Source organism: Notolabrus celidotus, unplaced genomic scaffold (assembly GCF_009762535.1).
Source record: "Notolabrus celidotus isolate fNotCel1 unplaced genomic scaffold, fNotCel1.pri scaffold_359_arrow_ctg1, whole genome shotgun sequence".
Lineage (NCBI taxonomy): Eukaryota > Metazoa > Chordata > Actinopteri > Labriformes > Labridae > Notolabrus > Notolabrus celidotus.
In genome coordinates this window covers 22232-34890 of record NW_023260185.1, presented here as the reverse complement: position 1 = coordinate 34890, position 12659 = coordinate 22232, and the positions used below count along the sequence as shown (strand labels likewise).

Here is a 12659-nt window from a genome sequence, read left to right as displayed (position 1 = left end):
TAAATGCTAACAGTTAGGGTGTGTGTTTCTAAATGCTAACAGTTAGCCGTGTGTGTTTCTAAATGCTAACAGTTAGCCGTGTGTGTTTCTAAATGCTAACCTTTGGCTGTGTATTACAGGTCTGTTTCCCGCCATCTTGAACTTGGCCAGTAACGCACTGATCAGCAGCAACGCCACGTGTGGAGACCCTGAACCGGAGGTTTACTGTAAACTGGTGGAACATGTTCCAGGGCGACGGATCAAGAACCCTCACTGTCCGAAATGTGACGCCAACTCCATCCTGACCAAAGGTACAAAACCAGAACCAGAGTCCACTATCATTTTAGCTTCAGGGACTACTTCCAGGGGCGGATGAATCCACAGGAAGTTCTGTGTCGAGATCTTGTTTTCAAACTCAAGGAAGTCCAAATTTAACTGAGTGACTAACCATCACTTTAACATTAACATTTAACATTAACATTAACATTTTATATTAACATTTTATATTAACATTAACATTTAACATTTAACATTAACATTAACATTTAACTTTAACATTAACATTTAACATTAACATTAACATTTTATATTAACATTTTATATTAACATTTTATATTAACATTTTATATTAACATTTTATATTAACATTAACATTTAACATTTAACATTTAACTTTAACATTTAACTTTAACATTAACATTTAACATTAACATTAACATTTTATATTAACATTTTATATTAACATTTTATATTAACATTAACATTTAACATTAACATTAACATTTAACATTAACATTTAACTTTAACATTTAACATTAACATTAACATTTAACATTAACATTTAACTTTAACATTTAACATTAACATTAACATTTAACATTAACATTTAACATTTAACATTAACATTTAACATTTAACATTTAACTTTAACATTAACATTTAACATTTAACATTAACATTTAACTTTAACATTTAACATTAACATTAACATTTAACATTAACCTTTAACATTAACATTTAACATTTAACATTAACATTTAACATTAACATTAACATTTAACATTAACATTTAACATTTAACATTTAACTTTAACATTAACATTTAACATTTAACATTAACATTTAACTTTAACATTTAACATTAACATTTAACATTAACATTAACATTTAACATTAACATTTAACATTTAACATTAACATTAACATTTAACATTTTATATTAACATTAACATTTAACATTTAACATTAACATTTAACTTTAACATTTAACATTAACATTAACATTTAACATTAACATTTAACTTTAACATTTAACATTAACATTAACATTTAACATTAACATTTAACATTAACATTAACATTTAACATTTAACTTTAAAATTTAACATTAACATTTAAAGGTGACATATCATGCAAAATTGACTTTTTAATGGTCCCCTCCCTGAAATCTGTGTCCCTGTCTACAAACCCCCTGAGAATGAAAAGACTCCATTCTGCCCCTGTTCTGATTTCTCCTCCTTTCTGTAAATGTGAGTGAAACGAGCCGTTTCAGACTTCTGTGTTTTTGTTACGTAACAACACCATCCGGTCTGTAACAGGAAGTCAGAGCTCGGAGCTTGTTCAGCCCATAGACTGTATAAAATACAACTCAACCCCTCCTCCGTTTTTCATTCCCTGCACACATGTGTGCTAACAAGGAGCTTAGGAGGGAGGCATGCTAGTTGTAGGCTGTCTTAATAAACACAAAGGTCGCTTTGACTCCCCACGTCTGCAGATTTGAAGATCTAGTGGATGATTTTTATTTATCATGGATAAGTGCTAGCGCTAGTTAGCATAGCTACATAGCTACAAGTCGTAGCTGTAGCTGTGTAGCAAGACACACGTCGACATGCTGACAAATAAAACAACAAGAAACACAAAATCTGTGACCAATCCTTCAGAAAGGTCCTGCTGCAGGCGCCTCTCCGTCAGGATCAGATTCTGGATCAGATTAAGAGGGTTGAAGTAACGCGGGTCTGTGAGCAGCCGTGTATATTCAGCCAACATGTAAACATTAGATTAACGTGCTGGACAGCCGAGGAGGCCACACCCACTTCCTGAGGGGGCGTGGTCAGAGAGAAAACAGAGTGTTCTGAGGAGGACTGAAGAAGAGGGGTTTACAGGCAGACCAGAATCTGATTTCAAAGTGTTTTTTTGAGCAATAAACTTTAAAGACCTGTTTTGGGGACCTCTTAGACCAATATATGTTGATGAAAAAAGCGTGATATGTCACCTTTAACATAACCATTAACATATAACATTTACATTAACATTAACATTTAACATTTACATTTACATTTTATATTAACATTAACTCACAGGGAACTAATCAAAAGCTGTAAACCCAACTTTTAATCTTTCAACTGAACCAACTAAGTTCTTTAACTAAACTCATTTTTATAGTAAGTGTTAGTAGTGGTAGTTTTTGTAGTAGTACTGGAAGTAGTAGTAGTATTCCTGTATCAGTATTCTAAGTAGTTTTTGTAGTAGCCCTGGTTCTCATAGCAGTCTTTGGAGTAGTAGTAGTTCTTGTAGTAGCCCTGGTACTCATAGCAGTCGTTGTAGTAGTAGTTGTTCTTGTAGTAGTCCTGGTTCTCATAGCAGTCTTTGTGTTGTTCAGAACGCCATCCCATCACTAACGCCATCGATGGAACCAATCAGTGGTGGCAGAGTCCAAGTATTAAAAATGGACGTCAGTTTCACTGGGTCACCATCACTCTGGACCTCAAACAGGTAACACACCTGGACACACACTTCATGGTCAAAGCACAAACAACACAACACACTCAGTGGTTCACTAGTGTGCACGACTCTGTTCACAATGAAGCACAGATGATGAAGAGGAGGAGGAGGGTGATGAAGATTACACACTTTATAAACTCTGCTTCAAACTTCCTCAGATCTTTCAGGTCGCTTACGTCATCATCAAGGCCGCCAACTCCCCTCGACCAGGTAAGACCTGTCTGTCTGTCTGTCTGTCTGACTGACTGCCTGTCTGCCTGTCACTCTGACTGACCTGTCTGTCTGTCTGTCTGTCTGTCTGTCTGTCTGACTGACTGACTGCCTGTCTGACTGACTGACTGTCACTCTGACTGACCTGTCTGTCTGTCTGTCTGTCTGTCTGTCTGTCTGTCTGTCTGCCTGTCTGTCTGTCTGACTGACTGACTGCCTGTCTGCCTGTCACTCTGACTGACCTGTCTGTCTGTCTGTCTGTCTGTCTGACTGACTGCCTGTCTGCCTGTCACTCTGACTGACCTGTCTGTCTGTCTGTCTGTCTGTCTGACTGACTGACTGACTGCCTGCCTGTCTGTCTGACTGACTGACTGTCACTCTGACTGACCTGTCTGTCTGTCTGTCTGTCTGTCTGTCTGTCTGTCTGTCTGTCTGTCTGTCTGTCTGTCTGTCTCTCTGTCTGTCTGACTGACTGACTGTCACTCTGACTGACCTGTCTGTCTGTCTGTCTGTCTGTCTGACTGACTGACTGACTGCCTGCCTGTCTGTCTGACTGACTGACTGTCACTCTGACTGACCTGTCTGTCTGTCTGCCTGACCTGTCTGTCTGTCTGCCTGACCTGTCTGTCTGTCTGTCTGTCTGCCTGACCTGTCTGTCTGTCTGTCTGTCTGTCTGTCTGTCTGCCTGCCTGCCTGCCTGTCACTCTGACTGACCTGTCTGTCTCTTGATCAGGTAACTGGATCCTGGAGCGCTCTCTGGATGGTGTGACCTTTGACCCCTGGCAGTATTATGCTCTCAGTGACTCTGAGTGTTTGTCCCGTTACGACGTGACCCCGAGACTCGGACCACCGACATACAAGAGCGACACAGAGGTCATCTGTACATCGTACTACTCCAAACTGAACCCTCTGGAACACGGAGAGGTGAGACAGGCTCTGTGTGTCTCTCACCTGTATCTCTCTCAACTGTCTCTCCCTCCTGCTTCCCTGACCTCTCTCTCTCTCCTGTCTCTCTCTCCTGCTTCCCTGACCTGTCTCTCTCTCCTGCTTCCCTGACCTGTCTCTCTCTCCTGTCTCTCTCTCCTGTCTCTCTCTCCTGTCTCTCTCTTCTGCTTCTCTGACCTGTCTCTCTCTCCTGCTTCTCTGACCTGTCTCTCTCTCCTGCTTCTCTGACCTGTCTCTCACTCCTGTCTCTCTCTCCTGCTTCCCTGACCTGTCTCTCTCTCCTGCTTCCCTGTCCTGTCTCTCTCTCCTGTCTGTCTCTCCTGCTTCTCTGACCTGTCTCTCTCTCCTGCTTCCCTGACCTGTCTCTCTCTCCTGTCTCTCTCTCCTGCTTCCCTGACATGTCTCTCTCTCCTGTCTCTCTCTCCTGTGTCTCTCACCTGTATCTCTCTCACCTGTCTCTCTCTCCTGTCTCTCTCTCCTGCTTCCCTGACCTGTCTCTCTCTCCTGCTTCCCTGACCTGTCTCTCTCTCCTGCTTCTCTGACCTGTCTCTCTCTCCTGCTTCCCTGACCTGTCTCTCTCTCCTGTCTCTCTCTGCTGCTTCTCTGACCTGTCTCTCTCTCCTGTCTCTCTCTCCTGCTTCCCTGACCTGTCTCTCTCTCCTGTCTCTCTCTCCTGTCTCTCTCTCCTGCTTCTCTGACCTGTCTCTCTCTCCTGTCTCTCTCTCCTGCTTCTCTGACCTGTCTCTCTCTCCTGTCTCTCTCTCCTGCTTCTCTGACATGTGTCTCTCTCTGAACCTGTCTCTCTCTGCTGCTTCTCTGACCTGTCTCTCTCTCCTGTCTCTCTCTCCTGTCTCTCTCTCCTGCTTCTCTGACCTGTCTCTCTCTCCTGTCTCTCTCTCCTGTCTCTCTCTCCTGCTTCTCTGACCTGTCTCTCTCTCCTGTCTCTCTCTCCTGCTTCTCTGACCTGTCTCTCTCTCCTGTCTCTCTCTCCTGCTTCTCTGACATGTGTCTCTCTCTGAACCTGTCTCTCTCTGCTGCTTCTCTGACCTGTCTCTCTCTCCTGTCTCTCTCTCCTGTCTCTCTCTCCTGCTTCTCTGACCTGTCTCTCTCTCCTGTCTCTCTCTCCTGTCTCTCTCTCCTGCTTCTCTGACCTGTCTCTCTCTCCTGTCTCTCTCTCCTGCTTCTCTGACCTGTCTCTCTCTCCTGTCTCTCTCTCCTGCTTCTCTGACCTGTCTCTCTCTCCTGTCTCTCTCTCCTGTCTCTCTCTCCTGCTTCCCTGACCTGTCTCTCTCTCCTGTCTCTCTCTCCTGTCTCTCTCTCCTGCTTCCCTGACCTGTCTCTCTCTCCTGTCTCTCTCTCCTGTCTCTCTCTCCTGCTTCTCTGACCTGTCTCTCTCTCCTGTCTCTCTCTCCTGCTTCTCTGACATGTGTCTCTCTCTGAACCTGTCTCTTTCCCAGATCCACACCTCTCTGATTAATGGCCGACCCGGAGCTGATGATTTGACCTCTGACCTCCTGAACTTCACGTCAGCTCGTTACATTAGACTGAGGCTTCAGAGAATCAGAACGCTGAATGCGGACCTGATGACGCTCAGCACCCGGGACCCTCGAGACATAGATCCCATCGTGACCCGGAGGGTGAGACAGGCTGCTAGAGATCTGTGTTTGAAGTGTGTTTGGTCGGTACCTGCAGGGTCACGTGATCCTAACTGAGCTGTTTCTGTGTCCCAGTATTATTTCTCCATCAAAGACATCTCAGTGGGCGGGATGTGTATCTGCTATGGCCACGCCCAGAGCTGCCCGCTCGACCCCGTCTCCAAGGTAACCACACTGCCTCATCCGGTGATCACAATCCATGTACTTCATGAGCCTGCCAGGAAAATCAATGTGTGTGTGTGTGTGTGTGTGTGTGTTAACAGAAACTACAGTGTGTGTGTGAACACAACACCTGTGGAGAGAGCTGTGACAAGTGTTGCCCTGGTTACAACCAGCAGCCATGGCAACCCGGAACCATCTCTGAGGGAAATACATGTGAACGTAAGATTCACCTGTCTGTCTCACCCGTCTGTCCCACCTGTCTGTCCCACCTGTCTGTCTCACCCGTCTGTCTCACCCGTCTGTCTCACCCGTCTGTCTCACCTGTCTGTCTCTCACCCGTCTGTCTCACCTGTCTGTCTCTCACCTGTCTGTCTCTCACCTGTCTGTCTCACCTGTCTGTCTCTCACCCGTCTGTCTCATCTGTCTGTCTCTCACCTGTCTGTCTCACCCGTCTGTCTCACCTGTCTGTCTCACCTGTCTGTCTCACCTGTCTGTCTCACCTGTCTGTCTCTCACCTGTCTGTCTCTCACCCGTCTGTCTCACCTGTCTGTCTCACCCGGCTGTCCCTCAGAGTGTAACTGTCATAACAAAGCAGTGGACTGCTTCTACAATCAGACGGTCTCTGATCTGTCTCTGAGTCTGGACCCTCGAGGACTTCGACGAGGAGGAGGAGTCTGTCTCGACTGTCAACAGAACACCGCCGGCATCAACTGTGAGACCTGCAGGGACGGATACTACAGACCAGCAAAGGTACACACACACATACTGCTAACAGTACTATAGACCAGCAGAGGTACACACAGATACTGCTAACAGTACTACAGACCAGCAGAGGTACACACACATACTGCTAACAGTACTACAGACCAGCAGAGGTACACACACATACTGCTAACAGTACTACAGACCAGCAGAGGTACACACACATACTGCTAACAGTACTACAGACCAGCAGAGGTACACACACATACTGCTAACAGTACTATAGACCAGCAGAGGTACACACAGATACTGCTAACAGTACTACAGACCAGCAGAGGTACACACACATACTGCTAACAGTACTACAGACCAGCAGAGGTACACACACATACTGCTAACAGTACTACAGACCAGCAGAGGTACACACACATACTGCTAACAGTACTACAGACCAGCAGAGGTACACACACAAATACTGCTAACAGTACTACAGACCAGCAGAGGTACACACACAAATACTGCTAACAGTACTACAGACCTGCAGAGGTACACACAAATACTGCTAACAGTACTATAGACCAGCAGAGGTACACACACAAATACTGCTAACAGTACTACAGACCAGCAGAGGTACACACACATACTGCAAACAGTACTACAGACCAGCAGAGGTACACACACATACTGCTAACAGTACTGCAGACCAGCAGAGGTACACACACACATACTGCTAACAGTACTACAGACCAGCAGAGGTATACACACATACTGCTAACAGTACTACAGACCAGCAGAGGTACACACGCACATACTGCTAACAGTACTACAGACCAGCAAAGGTACACACACACATACTGCTAACAGTACTATAGACCAGCAGAGGTACACACAGATACTGCTAACAGTACTATAGACCAGCAGAGGTACACACAAATACTGCTAACAGTACTACAGACCAGCAGAGGTACACACACATACTGCTAACAGTATTACAGACCTGCAGAGGTACACACACATACTGCTAACAGTATTACAGACCTGCAGAGGTACACACACATACTGCTAACAGTACTACAGACCTGCAGAGGTACACACACAAATACTGCTAACAGTACTACAGACCTGCAGAGGTACACACACATACTGCTAACAATACTACAGACCTGCAGAGGTACACACACAAATACTGCTAACAGTACTACAGACCAGCAGAGGTACACACACATACTGCTAACAGTATTACAGACCTGCAGAGGTACACACACATACTGCTAACAGTACTACAGACCTGCAGAGGTACACACACACATACTGCTAACAGTACTACAGACCAGCAGAGGTACACACACATACTGCTAACAGTACTACAGGCCAGCAGAGGTACACACAAATACTGCTAACAGTACTACAGACCTGCAGAGGTACACACACATACTGCTAACAGTACTACAGACCTGCAGAGGTACACACACACATACTGCTAACAGTACTACAGACCTGCAGAGGTACACACACAAATACTGCTAACAGTACTACAGTCCTGCAGAGGTACACACAAATACTGCTAACAGTACTACAGACCTGCAGAGGTACACACACATACTGCTAACAGTACTACAGACCTGCAGAGGTACACACACACATACTGCTAACAATACTACAGACCTGCAGAGGTACACACACAAATACTGCTAACAGTACTACAGACCAGCAGAGGTACACACACATACTGCTAACAGTATTACAGACCTGCAGAGGTACACACACATACTGCTAACAGTACTACAGACCTGCAGAGGTACACACACACATACTGCTAACAGTACTACAGACCAGCAGAGGTACACACACATACTGCTAACAGTACTACAGGCCAGCAGAGGTACACACAAATACTGCTAACAGTACTACAGACCTGCAGAGGTACACACACATACTGCTAACAGTACTACAGACCTGCAGAGGTACACACACACATACTGCTAACAGTACTACAGACCTGCAGAGGTACACACACAAATACTGCTAACAGTACTACAGTCCTGCAGAGGTACACACAAATACTGCTAACAGTACTACAGACCTGCAGAGGTACACACACATACTGCTAACAGTACTACAGACCTGCAGAGGTACACACACACATACTGCTAACAGTACTACAGACCTGCAGAGGTACACACACAAATACTGCTAACAGTACTACAGTCCTGCAGAGGTACACACAAATACTGCTAACAGTACTACAGACCTGCAGAGGTACACACACATACTGCTAACAGTACTACAGACCTGCAGAGGTACACACACACATACTGCTAACAGTACTACAGACCTGCAGAGGTACACACACAAATACTGCTAACAGTACTACAGTCCTGCAGAGGTACACACAAATACTGCTAACAGTACTACAGACCTGCAGAGGTACACACACATACTGCTAACAGTACTACAGTCCTGCAGAGGTACACACAAATACTGCTAACAGTACTACAGACCTGCAGAGGTACACACACATACTGCTAACAGTACTACAGACCAGCAGAGGTACACACACATACTGCTAACAGTACTACAGACCTGCAGAGGTACACACACATACTGCTAACAGTACTACAGACCAGCAGAGGTACACACACATACTGCTAACAGTACTACAGACCTGCAGAGGTACAGGATCAGGGCGTCTCTGATGAAACTTTGTTTTTATTGTATTTTAGGATTTGTTCAGCGTACTCAAAGTCGCTCTACAGAACATTAATAATAAAAATGGATAAAGAAAATAAATCCTCTCAGCCGTAGATTAAATAAATGTAAACCCTGGTTCCTGCTATTGAACCACAGAGTTCCTCAAAAGGTTCCTGGATGAGTTCCTGCTGTTAGATCTGTTACCTTTTATCTGGTCATATTTGGGGGGGTACGATCTGTTCCAGCTGTGTGTGGATCTCCTCGTCATGATGTGAAGAAAGATGAACTCTTGATGTGTTTGAAGGTTTCTCCGTATTCAGACTCTCCGTGTGAGGAGTGTGACTGTGATCTGAGAGGATCGGAGTCTTCAGTCTGCAGCAGAGACCAGGACCAGCCAGGTCACTACAATTACTATTCATTCATTCATTCATTCATTCATTCATTCATTCATATCTTCCACACAGCAGCTCCCAGTCCGACCTCTGACTCAGTGTGTGTGTGTGTGTGTGTGTGTGTGTGTGTGTGTGTGTGTGTGGTGTGTGTGTGTGTGTGTGTGGTGTGTGTGTGTGTGTGTGTGTGTGTGTGGTGTGTGTGTGGTGTGTGTGTGTGTGTGTGGTGTGTGTGTGTGTGTGTGTGTGTGGTGTGTGTGTGTGTGTGTGTGTGTGTGGTGTGTGTGTGTGGTGTGTGTGGTGTGTGTGTGTGTGTGTGTGGTGTGTGTGTGTGTGTGTGTGGTGTGTGTGTGTGGTGTGTGTGTGTGTGTGTGTGTGTGTGTGTGGTGTGTGTGTGTGTGTGTGTGTGGTGTGTGTGTGTGGTGTGTGTGTGTGTGTGGTGTGTGTGTGTGTGTGTGTGTGTGTGTGTGTGGTGTGTGTGTGTGGTGTGTGTGTGTGTGTGGTGTGTGTGTGTGTGGTGTGTGTGTGTGTGGTGTGTGTGTGTGGTGTGTGTGTGTGTGGTGTGTGTGTGTGTGTGGTGTGTGGTGTGTGTGTGTGTGTGTGTGTGTGTGTGTGTGTGGTGTGTGTGTGTGGTGTGTGTGTGTGTGTGTGTGTGGTGTGTGTGTGTGTGTGTGTGTGTGGTGTGTGTGTGTGTGTGTGGTGTGTGTGTGTGTGTGCTTGCAGGTCAGTGTGTGTGTAAGGAGGGTTTTACAGGTCGACGGTGTGATCGTTGTGCGTTTGGATACAGAGATTTCCCCGGCTGTGTTCACTGTGAGTGCGACCTGTCCGGCAGCGTGAACTTTGACCCCTGCAGCCCCTGCGTCTGTAAGGTAAACACACGGCAGCGTGAACTTTGACCCCTGCAGCCCCTGCGTCTGTAAGGTAAACACACGGCAGCGTGAACTTTGACCCCTGCAGCCCCTGCGTCTGTAAGGTAAACACACGGCAGCGTGAACTTTGACCCCTGCAGCCCCTGCGTCTGTAAGGTAAACACACGGCAGCGTGAACTTTGACCCCTGCAGCCCCTGCGTCTGTAAGGTATACACAGTGACCTTATGCAGGTCCTGGTGTACCAGACCCGTCCCTTCTCAGAGCGGAGAAACTGGTCCAGGCTTTTGTTCCCTCCAGGTTAGATTACTGTAGTTCCCTTCTATCAGGCCGCCCTATTAAGTCTCTAAAGACTCTTCAGCTGGTCCAAAACGCCGCAGCTTGAGTTCTGACTAGAACCAGGAACAGAGAGCACATCTCTTCAGTGTTAGCTTCTCTACCCTGCCTCCCCATAAAACCTAGACTAGAATTTAAAATCCTTCTTCTGACCCCCAAAGCTCTGAATGATCAGACCCCTACGTATCTTAAAGAGCTCATAGTTCCCTGTTACCCCTCTGGACCACTACGCTCCCAACATGCAGGCCTGCTCATCGTACCTAAAGTCTCTAAAAGTAGTATGGGAGGTAGAGCCTTCAGTTATCAGGCCCCTCTCCTTTGGAATCATCTACCAGTCAGGGTCCGGGAGGCAGACACCCTCTCTACTTTTAAGAGTAGGCTTCAAACTTTCCTTTTTGATAAAGCTTATAGTTAGAGCTGGATCAGGCTTGGACCAGCTCTTAGTTATGCTGCTATAGGCTTAGACTGCTATAGACTCAGACTACTATAGGCTCAGATTCCTATTACCTTAGACACACTGACCTCCTGTGTCTGTAAGTCTGCCCCTGTGGTTGTTGCTCATGAAGGTGAATGATACTAAAGACTGCACGCCCTCCCCTGTTCTCTATTCCTAAGGTGAATGTGATGGGAGCTCACTGTGACCTGTGTAAGCCAGGTCATTATAACCTGCAGGGGAGTAACGCTGTTGGCTGCACCGACTGTTTCTGTTTCGGTGTGTCGGACGTTTGTGAGAGCTCCGCCTGGTCAACAGCTCAGGTAAACCTGTTGTTGAAAAATCACCTGTAGTATTAAATACTGAAACACATGAAGCACACACTCTGGAGAGCTCAGTGTGTGTTTGTTGTTTCTGTACTTTGATGGAATATTTAATATTTTTATGTTTTTTAGGTTTATCACTCAGAGGCTCTGCTGCGCTCCTCCCAGTCCCCAAACATCAACTCTGTCGTCTCCGGCAATGACCTGCCCGTCCTGAGCAACAGCTCCTCAGCTCATACTCACCAACACGTGCTGTCCTGGGAGGCCCCCAAGAGTTTTCTTGGCCACAAGGTACGCCCCTGTTTCAACCCTAACTCTAACCCAACATGACCTAACCCTAACCTAACATGACCTAACCCTAACCCTAACCCTAACCCAACATGACCTAACCCAACATGACCTAACCCTAACCCAACATGACCTAACCCTAACCCAACATGACCTAACCCTAACCCAACATGACCTAACCCTAACCCTAACCCTAACCCAACATGACCTAACCCTAACCCAACATGACCTAACCCTAACCCTAACCCTAACCCAACATGACCTAACCCTAACCCAACATGACCTAACCCTAACCCTAACCCTAACCCAACATGACCTAACCCTAACCCAACATGACCTAACCCTAACCCTAACCCTAACCCTAACCCAACATGACCTAACCCAACATGACCTAACCCTAACCCAACATGACCTAACCCTAACCCAACATGACCTAACCCTAACCCTAACGCTAACCCAACATGACCTAACCCAACATGACCTAACCCTAACCCAACATGACCTAACCCTAACCCTAACCCAATGTACACCCCTAATGTCTGCCTGTCTGCCTGTCTGATGTCTGATGTCTACTTGTCTGCCTGTCTGTCTGTCTGATGTCTACCTGTCTGCCTGTCTGATGTCTACCTGTCTGTCTGTCTGTCTGTCTGTCTGATGTCTACCTGTCTGATGTCTACCTGTCTGCCTGTCCACCTGTCTGTCTCTAGCTGGTGTCATACGGAGGCTTCCTGAACTTCTCTCTTCGTTATGACGTCCCGTTGGATAATGAAGACCATTCCCTCCCCGCTTATTGTGACATCAACATCGAGGTGACGCAAAATCTCCAAATCTCAGAAATTCAATTACATGGTTCAAAAACTCCGATCATGGCGTCCGGTAGGACTACAACAAACCGAAT

The 12659-nt window shown here is 45.9% G+C and overlaps 1 protein-coding gene across 1 annotated transcript in view; it reads left to right on the top strand.

The window, feature by feature from the left end:
- Positions 1–119: 119 nt before the first annotated feature.
- The window catches only part of lama1 (laminin, alpha 1), a gene marked incomplete at both ends in the record, with an annotated part of 32449 nt that continues 19909 nt past the window's right edge, over positions 120–12659 (top strand). The window contains 13 exon segments of the mRNA XM_034679168.1: positions 120–290; positions 2639–2751; positions 2919–2970; positions 3704–3894; positions 5373–5552; positions 5646–5735; positions 5834–5951; positions 6304–6482; positions 9430–9523; positions 10238–10383; positions 11333–11473; positions 11606–11764; positions 12469–12570. Of these exon segments, the coding sequence (XP_034535059.1) occupies positions 120–290; positions 2639–2751; positions 2919–2970; positions 3704–3894; positions 5373–5552; positions 5646–5735; positions 5834–5951; positions 6304–6482; positions 9430–9523; positions 10238–10383; positions 11333–11473; positions 11606–11764; positions 12469–12570 (1736 nt within the window).